This window comes from Moschus berezovskii, chromosome 2 (genome assembly GCF_049115385.1).
Source record: "Moschus berezovskii isolate FMDL1 chromosome 2, NW_MosBer_1.0, whole genome shotgun sequence".
NCBI classification, from domain to species: Eukaryota; Metazoa; Chordata; class Mammalia; order Artiodactyla; family Moschidae; genus Moschus; species Moschus berezovskii.
The window spans coordinates 96609024-96625039 of NC_142461.1; the positions used below are offsets into that span (position 1 = coordinate 96609024).

A 16016-nucleotide genomic window follows, 5' to 3' on the forward strand; every position below is an offset into this window, starting at 1 on the left:
TTGATAAGATCTGAGGAGATGGCATTTCACTTTTGTGATCTTCCCCCAAAAACCTATAACCCTGATCTAATCATGAGGTGAACATTAGACAAACCCAGACTGAGGTGCACTCCACACAATACCTAACTAGTGCCCCTCATAACTGTCAGTCATCAAATAGATTAAAGTCTCAGCAGCCGTCAGAGCTGGCTAAGGAGATGTGATGACAACATATAATGTGGTATCCTGGATTGGGTGCTGGAAAAATGAGCATAGGATCATATGGGAACTTTAAGGAAAGCCCTGTGAAAGCTGAATCAAGTTTGGAGTTTAATTTTTAAAATATCCAAGAAGCAAAATGTTAACTATGTGGAAAGAACATGGGATATATGAGGTCTGATAGACCACAGTTCAAAGACATGTTCTCCCACTTGCAAAATGAATGACTTGGAATTTACCTAACCTTTTCAAACCTCATATTCCATATTTGAAAAAGTGAAATTATAATACTAACCCTGAAAAGTTATTAAAGAAACATATAATTTATAATATGTGCTATATCATATTTATGTGTCTTTATGCTTAGTCGCTCAGTCGTGTCTGACTCTTTGCTATCCCATGGACTGTAGCCCACCAGGCTCCTTTGTCCATGGAATTTTCCAGGCAAGAATACTGGAGTGGGTTGCCATTTCCTACTCCATGGGATCTTCCTGACCAGGGATTGAGTCTGCATCTTCTGCACTGGAAGGCAGATTCTTTACCAGTGCGCCAGGTAGAAGCCCGTATAATACTTAATATACGAATATTTAAAATGACTGCTATCTTGCCACATACATGGCAGGTTATCCTGAAAACGTCTGCTTTCTCTCCTTCCACCTGCTTCTAGGCTGACATTCAAAAGGCCAGACTCTGTCCCCCTGCCTGATAGTTTTCTCTGCCAGAGGCTGCTCTGCCCACCTTGTCACACCTGGGGAATTAATCAACTCTACTCCCTGGAAGTACACCTCAGGCAAAAGCGGAGGGCAGGTGGTATAATTATCTCAGTTTCTTCACTTTTCCAGGGAACTGAAGCTGAGGCTTGTTTTATCTGGTTGCCAGAGTTTCCCAACAGGATTAAGTTCCAGCTACCTATAGTGTAAATAATTTGTAATGTACCTTTTATAGGCTGCATTGCCTTCCCAGCATTCCAACTGATATTTCTTAGGATCATCTACGTAGTAAATTACTTGCATTTGAATCTTTGTTCAACATCAGCTTCTGGAGGAAGCCAAACTACATCTTAGTTTAGCCAAACTGATCTTATTGGTAGCAATGATAAACTGTCATGAGTAGGATTTCTTTAAGCTTAAAACCACCGAGAAAAACTCAGTATTATTTGATTCAGTGCAAATGTTCTGGTAATAATATGCAGGTGAATTTTTAAATTATGTCTAATTTAAACTAAAGGTAGTTTTACCTGTGCATGTAAGAAGCAGTTATAGCAGGTACACAATAAAATTATCTTTGTGCTATATTAAGGACATTATAATTTGACTTTCAAGACATTTTAATATACTTAATAATTTTTCTCTAATGATATGCCACATACCAGAGTTATAGGAAATATCTAAATAACAATGTATGTGAAAAGACCTTGAAATTATACTCAGTTAAGTTCAGTCGCTGAGTCGTGTCCAACTATTTGTGACCCCATGAATCACAGCACACCAGGCCTCCCTGTCCATCACCAACTCCCAGAGTTCACTCAAACCCACCTTCATCGAGGCGGTGATGCCATCCAGCCATCTCATCCTCTGTCGTCCCCTTCACCTCCTGCCCCCAATCCCTGCCAGCATCAGACTCTTTTCCAATGAGTCAACACTTAGCAGGAGGTGGCCAAAGTATTGGAGTTTCAGCTTTAGCATCAGTCCTTCCAATGAACACCCAGGACTGATCTCCTTTAGAATGGACTGGCTGGATCTCCTTGCAGTCCAAGGGACTCTCAAGAGTCTTCTCCAACACCACAGTTCAAAAGCATCAATATTTCGGTACTAAGCTTTCTTCACAGTCCAACTCTCACATCCATACATGACCACTGGAAAAACCATAGCCTTGACTAGACAGACCTTTGTTGGCAAAGTAATGTCTCTGCTTTTTAATATGCTGTCTAGCTGATCATAACTTTCCTTCCAAGCGTCTTTTAGTTTCATGGCTGCAACACCATCTGCAGTGACTTTGGAGCCCAAAAAATAAAGTCTGACACTGTTTCCACTGTTTCCCATCTATTTACCATGAAGTGATGGGACCAGATGTCATGATCTTAGTTTTCTGAATGGTGAGCTTTAAGACAACTTTTTCACTCTCCTCTTTCACATTCATCAAGAGGCTTTTTAGTTCCTCTTCACTTTCTGCCATAAGGGTGGTGTCATCTGTATATCGGAGGTTATTAATATTTCTCCCGCTATCTTGATTCCAGCTTGTGCTTCTTCCAGCCCAGCATTTCTCATGCTGTAATCTGCATATAAGTTAAATAAGCAGGGTGACAATATACAGCCTTGATGTACTCCTTTTCCTATTTGGAACCAGTCTGTTTTTCCATGTCCAGTTCTAACTGTTGCTTCCTGACCTGCATATGGGTTTCTCAAAAGGCAGGTCAGGTGGTCTGGTATTCCCATCTCTTTCAGAATTTTCCACAGTTTATTTTGATCCACACAATCAAAGGCTTTGGCATAGTCAATGAAGCAGAAATAGATGTTTTTCTGGAACTCTCTTGCTTTTTCGATGATCCAGCGCATGTTGGCAACTTGATCTCTGATTCCTCTGCCTTTTCTAAAACCAGATTGAACATATGGAAGTTCACAGTTCACGTATTGCTGAAGCCTGGCTTGGAGAATTTTGAGCATGACTTTACTAGCGTGTGAGATGAGTGCAATTGTGCGGTAGTTTGGGCATTCTTTGGCATTGTCTTTCTTTGGGATTGGAATGAAACCTTTTCCAGTCCTGTGGGCACTGCTGAGTTTTCCAAATTTGCTGGTGTATTGAGTGCAGCACTTTCACAGCATCATCTTTCAGGATTTGAGATAGCTCAACTGGAATTCCATCACCTCCACTAGCTTTGTTAGTGATACTGTCTAAGGCCCACTTGACTTCACACTCCAGGATGTCTGGCTCTAGGTGAGTGATCACACCATCGTGATTATCTTGGTTGTGAAGATCTTTTTTGTACAGTTCTTCTGTGTATTCTTGCCACCTCTTCTTAATATTTTCTGCTTCTGTAAGGTTCAGTTCACTTCAGTCGCTCAGTCGTGTCCGACTCTTTGCGACTCCATGAATCACAGCACGCCAGGCCTCCCTGTCCATCACCAACTCCTGAGTTCACTCAAACTCATGTCCATCGAGTCAGTGATGCCATCCAGCCATCTCATTATCTGTTTTCCCCTTCTCCTCCTGCCCCCAATCCCTCCCAGCATCAGAGTCTTTTCCAGTGAGTCAACTCTTCGCATGAGGTGGCCAAAATATTGGAGTTTCAGCTTTAACATCAGTCCTTCCAATGAACACCCAGGACTGATCTCCTTTAGAATGGACATATCAGTAAAAATGTATTCATAGATGATATCACAAAGTCCTTATCATTAATTTGGGGCTAATAAATACTAAAACAAATATATAATCTCTCTATATATATGTATGTGTATGTGTCATATGAATGACATATTATTGCTGCTATGTTTATTTACATTCACAGGCATAAATGAGTAAGAACCTCAAAGACTAGCTATCTTGATGCTCCACCATTCCAACTAGTGATACAGTCATAAACGTAAAGTGAAGTGAAAGTCGCTCTGGTGTGTCTGACTCTTTGCGACCCCATGGACTAAACAGTCTATGGAATTCTCTAGGCCATAATACTGCAGTGGGTAGTCTTTCCCTTCTCCAGGGGATCTTTGCAACCCAGGGATTGAACCCAGGTCTCCTACATTGCAGGTAGATTCTTTACCAGCTGAGCCACAAGGGAAGCCCAAGAATACTACAGTAGGTAGCCTATCCCTTCTCCAGCAGATCTTCCCAACCCAGGAATGAAACCGGGGTCTCCTGCATTGTGGGTGGATTCTTTTACCATCTGAGCTACCAGGGAAGCCCTCATAAAGGCAAAGTACGTATTAAACTGCCCATAACTGAATAATATCTCATCTAAGAATTCACTTTACTTACTTTGCAATTTATATACATGAAAGCTAGTTCTTCAAGAAAAAAAAAAAATTAAGGAATAATTAAATGGGGGAGAACACAGGAAAGAGTATCATCAAGAGACAGCTGATTTGTTACAGAAAATACAATGAGAACACCAAGAACAGAGTTCAAGTAGGTAGGAACAGTGGGAAAACTCTTAAAGAAATCCTGGCTCTCACTTGTATGTCTGTATATCAAATTCAAAGTTTCATGAAGGGCCTGGATGATTCGGATAAAGCCTAAAACCTTTAACATTCTCAAAAGTATTAGTTGAATAAATAGATCTATGAATTACTGAATGAATAAATAATACAGACAGCACAGGAGAAAAGTGTTCTTCATGGTGATAGTAATTTAGTTTTTTCATGTATCTCCTTTACCCTGATGGTCACTCTCTTTGCATTCTATTGTTGCGTAACAAATTACTACAAATTCAGTGGATTACAACAACACAAAAGTATTACCTCACAGTGCCACAGGACAGAAATTCAGGTGCAGTGTGGCTGGTTTCTCTGCTGAGGGTCTCATAGGACTGAACTGAAGGGGTTGGCCAGAGCAGTGATCTTACTGGAGGCTCCAGTTCCTCTTCCAAGATTCCTGATAACCGGAAGATTTCAGTTCCTTGAAGTTAGAGGTCTGAGATCTCAACTTTGTCAGGCTGCAAAGACAAAATCTTATGGAATTATGAAGTGACTTTCCTATCATTATCACAGTCTCACTGACATTTAAGGAAAGGGTGTTATACAGGGCATGTACACCATGGGACAAGAATCTACCACAGTCACATAGAAAACAGTATCTGCACTTCAAGTATTATCTATTGAGGTATCTTTTGGAAGGATTCCTCTTAGGCTTAAATTTACAATTTATATTCAACATGACTATAATATGAGTAAATATCTGTATAATATCTGAGTATAGAATCCTAATTGTAGATGTCCTTTAAAACCCTTCAAGGCAGAGTAAAGTATTAAACACACATAAACTTTAACACCAGGAAACAATGAAATAGAAAGAAAACAAAAACATCAGTCACATTTTCTTATTGTATTACTGCATTTTGCTTATTATATTACCTTAATCTCTTGCTCTGTTTTCCACAGCGTGGACTAGAGAATTCTAATAATTACTGGACATATACTCTTCCCTTAGAATTGTTTCCACAGGTATGCAAAATATATCTCTAGTATTACTATTGGGAAAGCAAGGTTTAAAAAATAAAGAGACAAATGTAATCAAATGTAGATAATATGCCTGGATTTTGCACAGATAGATAATAACTAATACTGAGATATCACTTGGGTTTAGTACTGTATTTAGAGTTTAGATGAATTACTTCACTCAACCTCTGAAAAAGTCCAAGAAATATCCCTTTTTTATCCCTTTATCCAGATAAGGAAGCTAAGATTTTGTCAAAGTTTCACAGTAATTATTTGCTGTTGTTTAGCTGCTCAGTTCAGTTCAGTCACTCAGTTGTGTCCAACTCTTTGCAACCCCATGAATTACAGCACGCCAGGCCTCCCTGTCCTCAAACTCAGTCCACTGAGTCGGTGGTGCCATACAGCCATGTCATTCTGTCGTCCCCTTCTCCTCCTGCCCCCAGTCGCTGCTCAGTCCTGTCCAATTCTTTGCTACCCCATGGTCTGCAGAACACCAAGCTTCTCTGTTATTCACCATATCCTGGAGTTCGCTCAAAATCATGTCCATTTAGTTGATGATGCCATCCAACCATCTTGTACTCTGTCATCCCCTTCTCCTCCTGCCTTCAATCATTCCCAGCATCAGGGTCTTTGCTAATGAGTCAGTTCTTCACATCAGGTGGCCAAAGTGTTGGAGCTTCAGCTTCAGCATCAGTCCTTCCAATAAATATTCAGGGTTGATTTCTTTAGGATTGACTGATTTGATCTTGCAGTCCAAGGGACTCTCAAGAGTCTTCTCCAACACCACAATTCAAAAGCACCAATTCTTCAGTGCTTCATTTTCTTTATGGTCCAACTCTCACATCCATGACAACTGGAAAGACCACAGCTTTGCCTATATGGACCTTTGTCAGCAAAGAAACAATGTTTCTGCTTTTTAATATGCGGTCTAGGTTTGTCATAGCTTTTCTTTCAAGGAGCAAGCATCTTTTAATTTCATGGCTGCAGTCACCATCCACAGTGATTTTGGAGCCCAAGAAAATAAAGTCTGTCAATGTTTCCATTTTTTCCCTCATCTATTTGCCATAAAGTGATGGGACCAGATACCATCATCTTAGTTTTTTGACTGTTGAGTTTTGAGCCAGATTTATCATTCTCCTCTTTCACCTTCATCAAGAGACACTTTCACTTGATGTGAAAAGTTCCTCTTCACTTTCTGCCATAAGGGTGGTATCATCTGCATATCTGAGGTTATTGATATTTATCCTGGCAATCTTGAATCCAGCTTGTGATTCACCATCCAGCCCAGTATTTTGCATGATGTACACAGCATGTAACTTAAATAAGCCAGTTGACAATATACAGCCTTGATGTACTGCTTTCTCAATTTGGAACCAGTCTGTTGTTCCATGTCCGGTTCTAACTGTGGCTTCTTGGCCAGCATACAGGTTTCTCAGGAGGCAGCTAAGGTGGTCTGGTATTCCCAGCTCTTTCAGCATTTTCCACAGTTTATTGTGATCCACACAGTCAAAGTCGACAGAGTAGTCAGTGAAACAGATGTAGGTATTTTTCTGGAAATCGCTTGCTTTTTCGATGATCCAACGGATGTTGGCAATTGATCTCCGGTTCCTCTGCCTTTTCTAAATCCATCTTATAAATCTGGAAGTTTTTGGTTCCCATACTGTTGATGTGTAGCTTGAAGGATTTTTAGCATTATTTTTCTGGCATGTGAAATGAGTACAACTGTGCGGTAGTTTGAACATTTTTGGCATTGCCTTTCTTTGGGATTGGAATGAAGACTGACCTTTTCCAGTCTTGTGGCCACTGCTGAGTCTTCCAAATTTGCTGGCATGTTGAGTGCAGCACTTTCACAGCATCATCTTTCAGGATTTGAAATAGCTCAAGTGTAATTCCATCACCTCCACTAGCTTTGTTCGTAGTGATGCTTTCTAAGGCCCACTTGACTCTTTGCATTCCTGGATGTCTAGCTCCAGGTGAGTTACCACACCATTGCAGTTATCTGGGTCATTAAGATATTTTTTGTATAGTTCTTCTGTCTATTCTTACCACCTCTTCTTAGTATCATCGCTTCTGTTCAGTTCATACCATCTCTGTTCTTTACTGTGTCCATATTTGCATGAAATATTCCCTTGGTATGTCTAATTTTCTTGAAGAATATGGAGGAAGGTCCAACTTAGGTCTTTGTCATTTTCTAAAGACCACGGTGTTATGCTGTCCTGCTACATTAAGAAAGTGAAGAATGTACTAAGATTTTTAACGGGGCAGTCTTTTCCTGGAAAAGTGGAATGGATAGTCTAATAATACAATCAGCATATACCAGGTCAGGAATGGAAGAATGAGGTGACTTGCTGAGCACAAATAAGCAACTACCAAATTGTTATATACAGTTATATTGAAGTCAAAGGGGAAAGAGTTAAGCCTTCAGAAGTGATATTAAGTAGAGACTGGTAATACTGAACTTGAGATACACTCCCACCTCATGTTTTTAACAATAGTCTTTAAAGCATTAAAACTGTAAAAGACCATGGATATCATGTAGGCATGTAAGATAAGCGTACACAGCTAGAAGCTACCTACATCTCCTTAACCTCCTCTACACAAATGACTAAGCTAACAGGCTATAAATAGAATCTGAAATTAAGACAGAAAAAATTTTTCATCTGAAAGCAAAAGCCTCTTTGCTTATATTATTTCCATTGATAAATTCAATTCCACCTATGCATTCTCCAAGCTAGTATCAGGAAGATGTGACATACAGTAAGAAAGAACATGTTAAAAAATAAACCACACTGCAAGGGACTTCCCAGGTAATCCAGTGCTGTGCCTTACACTGCAGGGGATGTGATTCGATCCTGGTTGGGAAGCTAAGATCCCACATGCCTCACAGTCAAAAAAAAACACCAAAAAACCATAAAACAACAGAACCAGTAATGTAGCAAATTCAATTAAGACTTTAAAATGGATCACATCAAAAAATCTTAAACACACACATATTGTTAAATGTTGAATTTTTATTGCTAAATAATTTTATTTTGTTATTTCCCAGGTTGCACTTTTATAGAATGTGGGTGGAAAAAATTATGTTACTTTCTTATAATTTGCCCTTTTTCAAATACCTAAATAGATTCCCAGAGGCCCCAAAGCTCTAAAATTGGTATGTAAAGGGCAGTATAGTCAAATAAAAGAATAACAGCAATAAGCCTGGCATCCAGAGAGACCTCTGTCACTAAGAAGTTTTGGCAAATTGTGCAAACTCTGTAACTTTACTCACTTCCTGTATGTGTGTGTGTGTGTGTGTGTGTGTTCAACTCTTTGCGACCCCATGGAGCCTGCCAGGCTCCTCTGTCCATGGGGATTCTCCAGGCAAGAATACTGGAGTGGGTTGCCATGCCCTCCTCCAGGGTATCTTCCCAACCCAGGGATCAAACTTAGGTCTCCTGCATTGCAGGCAGATTCTTGACTGACTGAGCAACCAGGGAAGTCCAAGAATACTGGAGTGGATAGCCTATGCCTTCTCCAGGTAATCTTCCCGACCCAGGAATCGAGCCATGATCTCCTGCACTGCGGATGGATTTTTTAACAGCTGCTCAGTTTCTTCATATAGAAAGTGAAACAGTTAGCATAGTGTGACAGAGTCTCTTTAAACTGTGAACTTTTACAGTAAATGTTGTCCTGAGGAACTCATCGGGAAAAGTATTTTATAAATTCAAAACTAAATCTAGGGCAATCACAATAAATCTGAATCAAATACACATGTGAGCCTTTTGATAAACACGTATTTTTTGGCCAAATGTTTAAGGATTAAGGGAAAGAAACCCTATGCCAAGATAGAGCCGGCAGAGGGCGTTTAGTCCCCAAATCTCTTGCCGAAGAAGTGGTCCAGGTCCCTGTAACACAGAACACAGTGTCCTTGGTTTGCAACTTGGACTGCTCCACGTTTTGTGAAAGGCTGCTTATGCTATTTGCAGTCTTTCAAAGGGATAAAGAAATGAGTAGTTTGAAAGAAGTAGCTATACAATATTAGGGTTTTAGGCAAGATATAATAAAAAAATATATATATATGTATATATATATATATATATATAGAGAGAGAGAGACATTCTTTCCATTGTGCGAACTAAAACTAATTTACTGTAGACTATTTTAGGCAATTCTTACACAATCCTTAAAAAAATGTTTAAATGTTGTTATAATTTTAGATATTTGAAGAATCATAAAATGCCTTTGATCATACTTTCCAAAAAGAACAATCCAGAACAAACTGCACGCATGTGTGATATAATAAAAGTTTACCTTTTCTGGAAAAATATTAAGATTAAAAGGAACTGAGAATGGACTTTGCTATCATCTTTATATGTTGGAAGTTATTTCTAAAGTCATTTGAGTGCATCAATTCAAAGACAGAAATCAATCTAACCTCAATAAAGTATACATAAAAGCAAGAAAATCATCTAGTCACAGTAAAGAATCACTTTACAAAGATAATATTTAAGTAGAAAAATGATTATGAAAATGCTCTCATGCTTTTTGAAAGTATAACTGGATATTACAATTTTAAGCCTAGAAATCAAGATACAATAGATTTGAAAGCTAAAGTCTAACTCTCCTATCCAAAATTTGCAATGACAATTTGGAAAACTAATCCCATTACTTTTAAAGACTTCCACCAGCATTAGGAATTAGGAAGTGTATCAGTTTCCTCAAACTGCTATAGCAAACCATTACAAACTAGATGGCTTAAACAACAAAAATTCATTGATTCATAGTGTTTGAAGCTGGAAATCTGAGATCAAGGTGCCAGAAGGGGCATATTCTTTCTGAAACCTGTAAGGGAGAATCATTGCTTGCTGTTTCTAACTTGCAGTGTTTGCCAGCAATTGCAGCGGCTTGTACATGCATCAGTTAACTATTTTTTTTCAATTGCAAAATCCAAAGAAAGATTTATCATACAGGGTCAGATAGTATTCTACAGATGTATTTCTTTATTGTAATGTAAATTACACATCTATTAACTGACCAAAATGAATTAAAATTAGAATCGAGGAACAAAGAGTGTTTTGCAGATTTATCTCTAGAACTTTCAATAAAATTTCCAAACTATCATGAGAGACCCGAGGAGAATTGTTCCTCAGGCTGTGATTATGCTCATTATGCAAAGTTCATGGTGAATATGGATGCTTTGGTGTTTCCATTTACTTTACCATCTGTATACAACTAAAATAAAGCAGCTTCAAAGTGGAAAATTATCCTTTGCATTGAAATAATCCTGTAGTGGGCAAAAGATATTTCTCTAGAAATTACCCTCTAGAAATGTCTACTACCAGACTCATTTATTTAATTAAATATGTTTGTAACTATAGTAAAAATACTAATCATATTTGGGAAAGATACAAATACTTCTCTCATGCGTATTTCATTTGTTCTTTTAGTTACTCATCTTCCCATGAAAAGGATAAGCATTAAAAAGTATACACATATACATGATACTTCAAAGACAGGAAATTTTTTTCTGAATTTAATACATAAAATCTACAATATACTTTATATTGTTCAAGTAAATGAACTGTATATATGTTCCAAGTTTTTATATTGTTAAACAGAATGTATAACCTTTGTGAAAATTTTCCTTTTAAGATGTTGGCTTATTTAAGAGGGTACTTGGGTTCCATCACTGACTTTACATATTCCTCTTAGTACTTGTGACTTTCCTAGAAGCCCTGAGTAGCAGTTCTGTAGAGGTAACCATTTCAAGACTAACTTAGTCAACTTACAGACTAGGGCTCAGTTTATAACTGATCTGTAGAGCTGACTTCCTTAGATTTCATCACATTGCTTTGGGAAATGAAAAGACCTTGAAATGAACTTCCTCCTCATACTCCCTCTTTGCAAAAAAATAAATAAATACCTACAGAATACTGAAACATGCTTATCATAACAGAAGAAAACCTTTGTAATTATGTACTTAATAACCCTCATGAAATTTTAATAATCAATGTTACAATAGTTCACACGGAACAAAATAATATACATTATTATAATATCAGTTTCAATTAGCTAACAATGAGTCTACCATCTGCCTTGACATTTCTTAGATATTTTGAGAAGAATTATAGTCAAGCCCAGCCAAAACCACTTGAGAAACATAAACATAGACCCTGCCTCTAGAGAAATTTCTAGAGTTAATTCTACAACCTTCAGAAATCCACTGACACTACTTAATAAAATGTGTGATACACAGGGAAATGCATGTGAAGTGAAGTCCATGGGGTCTTGTAGAGTTGGGATACAACTTGGTGACTAAACACATACATATATGTGATGTATTATGGAAAGGAAACTGATGAAAAAACATCATTGTCTCTAGACTTAGGGATTTGGTCATATGGTAGTGGGAACAAGGACTGCCCTTTATGGAGCTCCATCTAGTTTACAAACTTTACTTTATTGAGCCTGTTGTATAAGCTTTGTAAGGCAAATACAGTGCAGGAAAACAAATACAAACAAATAATAAGGTATAATAAACACTGTCTAACACCACACCCACAATTAAACTCAAAATAGATTAAACACCGAAATGTAAAACTGGGTACTATAAAACTCTAGAGGAAAACGTAGGCAGAGCACATAAATCACAGCAATACATTTCCAAATCCATAAACAAATGGGACCTAGTTAAACTTAACTTTTGCACATCAAAGGAAATCATAAAACCAAAAGACTACCTAAAGAATGGGAGAAAATATTTGCATACAATGAGACCAACAAGAGATTAACTTCTAAAATATGTAAACAGTTCTTATAGCTCAATATAAAAAAAAAAGTCTAATCAAAAAATGGGTAGATCTAAGTAGATATTTCTCCAAAGAAGACAATCACATGGCCAAAGAGCACATGAAAAGACGCTCAACATAATCATGAGACAAATGCAAATCAAAACTACAATGAGGTATATCACCTTACACTAGTCAGGATGGCCATCATCAAAAACTTGAAAAGTTATTGAAAAGAAAGTGCTGGAGAGAGGGTGGAGAAAAAGGAACCCTCATACACTGTTGATGGGAATGTAAATGGATACTATTATGGAGAACAGTATGGAAGTTCCTTTAAAACCTAAAAGTAGAGCTATCACATGATCCAGCAGTCCCACTCCTGGACACATATCCAGAAAAGATGAAAACTCTAGTGGAAAAGATACATGCACCCCAATGTTCACTGCAGCACTATTCACAACAGCCAAGACTTGGAAGCAGCCTAAATGTCCACTGACAGAGGAATGGATAAAACGGGTGCAGTATATGAATATATACAGAGGAATATTCAGTTCAGTTCAGTTCAGTCGCTCAGTCGTGTCCGACTCTCTGCGAACCCATGAATCACAGCACGCCAGGCCTCCCTGTCCATCACCAACTCCCGGAGCCCACCCAAACTCATGTCCACAGAGTTGGTGATGCCATCCAGCCATCTCATTCTCCGTCGTCCCCTTCTCCTCCCGCCCCCATCCTTTCCCAGCATCAGAGTCTTTTCCAGTGAGTCAACTCGTCGCATGAGGTGGCCAAAGTATTGCAGTTTCAGCTTTAGCATCAGTCCCTCCAATGAACACCCAGGATTGATCTCCTTTAGAATGGACTGGTTGGATCTCCTTGCAGTATAAGGCACTCTCAAGAGTCTTCTCCAACACCACAGTTCAAAAGCATCGATTCTTTGGCGATCAGCTTTCTTCACAGTCCAACTCTCACATCCATACATGACCACGGGAAAAACCATTGCCTTGACTAGACGGACCTTGGTTGGCAAAGTAATGTCTCTGCTTTTTAATATACTATCAAGGTTGGTCATAACTTTCCTTCCAAGGAGCAAGCGTCTTTTAATTTCATGGCTGCAATCAGCATCTGCAGTGAATTACTCAGCCATAAAAAAGAATGAAATAATGTCATTTGCAGCAACATGGATGCATACCAGAGATCATCATACTAAGTAAAGTAAGTCAGACAAAAATGAAAGTCACTCGGTCGTGTCTGACTCTTTGTGACCCCATGGACTATACATAGTCCGTGGAATTCCCCAGGCCAGAATACTGGAGTGGGTAGCCTTTCCTTCCTCCAGGGGATCGTCCCAACCCAGGAATCAAATCCAGGTCTCCTGCATTGCAGGCGGATTCTTACCAACTGAGCCACAAAGGAAGCCACACAAACAATTAACATATATTGCTTATATGTGGAATCTAAAACATGATACAAATGACCAAAACAAAAACAGACTGACAGACATAGAAAGCAAACTTGTAGTTAACAAAGACGAAAGGGATGGGGTGGGGAGGGATATGTTAGGAGTCTGGGTTAACGTATACACTACTATATACAAAAGAGATAATCAACACAGACCTACTGTATAACCCAGGGAATAACACTCAATATGTCATAACCTATAATGGGAAAGAATACACACACACACATATCACTGTGCTGTACACCTGAAACTAACACAACATTGTAAATCAACTATTCAATTTTACAAAAATAAATGAAAAAATAAAACAAGTTAGAATTACAAAAATTACAATAATAATTTAGTTTGTTAAACTGACAGTTCATAAAAACCTTAAAAAGCACATGACATGGTACCTATTTTGTGTTTGAGGAAAAGAACACAGAGAGATGAACTAGCTTTCTCAAGATCACATAGCAGAGATCATTTGAAAACACAAGTTTATAAGATATGAAAGCTTCCACAGATAAATCTGCTATACTACAACATTTTTTAAAAGAAGATATTATTTTATTAGCTGCCTTTTATATTTGCAGGTATTTTCTTATACTGCTGACAAAGAAATCCGAACCGATGACTTGTGCTTAGATGTTTCTAGACTCAATGGACCTGTAATCATGTTAAAATGCCACCATATGAGAGGAAATCAGTTATGGGAATATGATGCTGAGGTATAGTATTTTCTTAACTTCTTATTTAATGCTAGAGTCAGTCATGTATTTCAAATATTGATCCTTCAAGCTAACTTTCTCTGAAGTTCTTTCAGAACTGTACTTTCAAGCACTCATGCTCACAGCTGAAAATATTAGGATGGTATATCACACAAATAGGCTTTTACAGAACTATGCCATTAGTATAAAATATGTATGAGGAAAATAGCCATTTTTATGTACTTAAAATTTGTTATCACCACAAACATGCTCAACATAAATTAGGTAATGGATGGGCCATGCCCCTCTAAGAGGTTTGCATGTCCTCTATGGAAGATGTGCATACAGGACAATATCAATAATATTGTCAAATGTTAACTTTTACACTATTATAATCTGTGACATTTATGCTTCTCAACTTAAAGGAAAAAGAAAAAGCTACAAGATTAGCATGAATATTCTTTATATTAGTAAATACTTGCAGAATTCAAGGAATTAATTATGTACATTCTCAGCTAAGGAGTATCTTTACAATATAGCATATTTTTATAATAGAAGAGAGGGACAGAAAACAATAAAATTACTGTTGGGAATTTATAGCCAAGCAGTGTGTAAAAACCAGATCAGCCATCAGATGGAGCTAATAAAAAAGAAATATTTTCCTCTGCATAAGGAATCTGTTTCTACAGCTGCGTTTCTTTCAGTTCTCTTTGCTTGGCAAAATTAACTGGTTATCTCTGCTACATTTCCCACATCATTAAATGGTTGGTGACTTATTTAAAGATAACTAAATTTTACTCTTTCGAGATAAATAATACAACAGAGGTGAATGAATTTCACAAATGCAGTGTTCTACGCAAGCCTGTACTGCTCTGCAGGAGTAACATTTTAAAGAGCAAACTACAGAGTTGTTGGTATTATTGATATTTTAACAAGATCTTCTTTTTAAACACTTTTTGAATGACAATTTAATTGGCAAGATGTTGTAGTTTCTTAAGTGGAATATCAGGAAAACAATGAATTCTAATGTGATTTGAAACTAGTTATGAAGGTTTGATAATAGGCTCTAAAATTTATACAAAATTATCAAGCTCCTTAGACATCAAATATTTTTCTTCTGGGACATTATTAAAGACAGACAACTTGAATCCTTCCTATATTTCACCAGTGAGTTTCATTTGGATTCTTTTGTCTTCCTAATACATTATTCATCTTCTCTGTCTGACCACCAAGTTTTCCTCTTCAACTGTTACCATCCATCACCAACCTTTAAGATTGGGTGGGGGTTGATGCTATCTACTCCAATAATACACGTGGATAATTCTGGACCCTGAGCCTCTTACCTCTTCAATAAGGAAAAATACAGATAAAAGTACAAATAAAGGAGAAATGCTGCAAGTTTTAAAATAAAAACTTTTGTTGTTCCTTAGTTTTCACTAGGAAACTAGGGTTTTATGGGGTCTGTGCTAAAAAACAAACTTCTAGAATATATTAAGGGGGAAATGAATGCATATAATTTTTGTAAGATTGAATGAGTATGGAATTTCACAATACCACATCTTTAAACTTTCTATAATTTTTGAGTGACAAGGCTTCTAAAGTCATAATTCAAATTCCTTCATATTTGAAATAACTATTGTTTATAATTGTGTATACTTGTTTATAATTTTATCAGCCAGTAGCAAGATTATTGAGGCATTCAGGGATTTTAACAGAAAGGTAAAAAAAAAAAAAATAGGTAGCTTCAGCTAAG

At 37.6% G+C, this 16016-nt stretch overlaps 1 protein-coding gene across 2 annotated transcripts in view; it reads left to right on the forward strand.

Annotated features, from left to right (window-relative positions):
• The window catches only part of GALNT13 (polypeptide N-acetylgalactosaminyltransferase 13), a 663623-nt gene that overhangs the window by 633978 nt on the left and 13629 nt on the right, over window positions 1-16016 (forward strand). For both annotated transcript variants that reach the window (XM_055398323.2, XM_088829452.1), the window contains exon 11: window positions 14150-14284. In XM_055398323.2, coding sequence (XP_055254298.1) covers window positions 14150-14284 — 135 coding nt within the window. The remainder of the gene's footprint in view (window positions 1-14149; window positions 14285-16016) is intronic.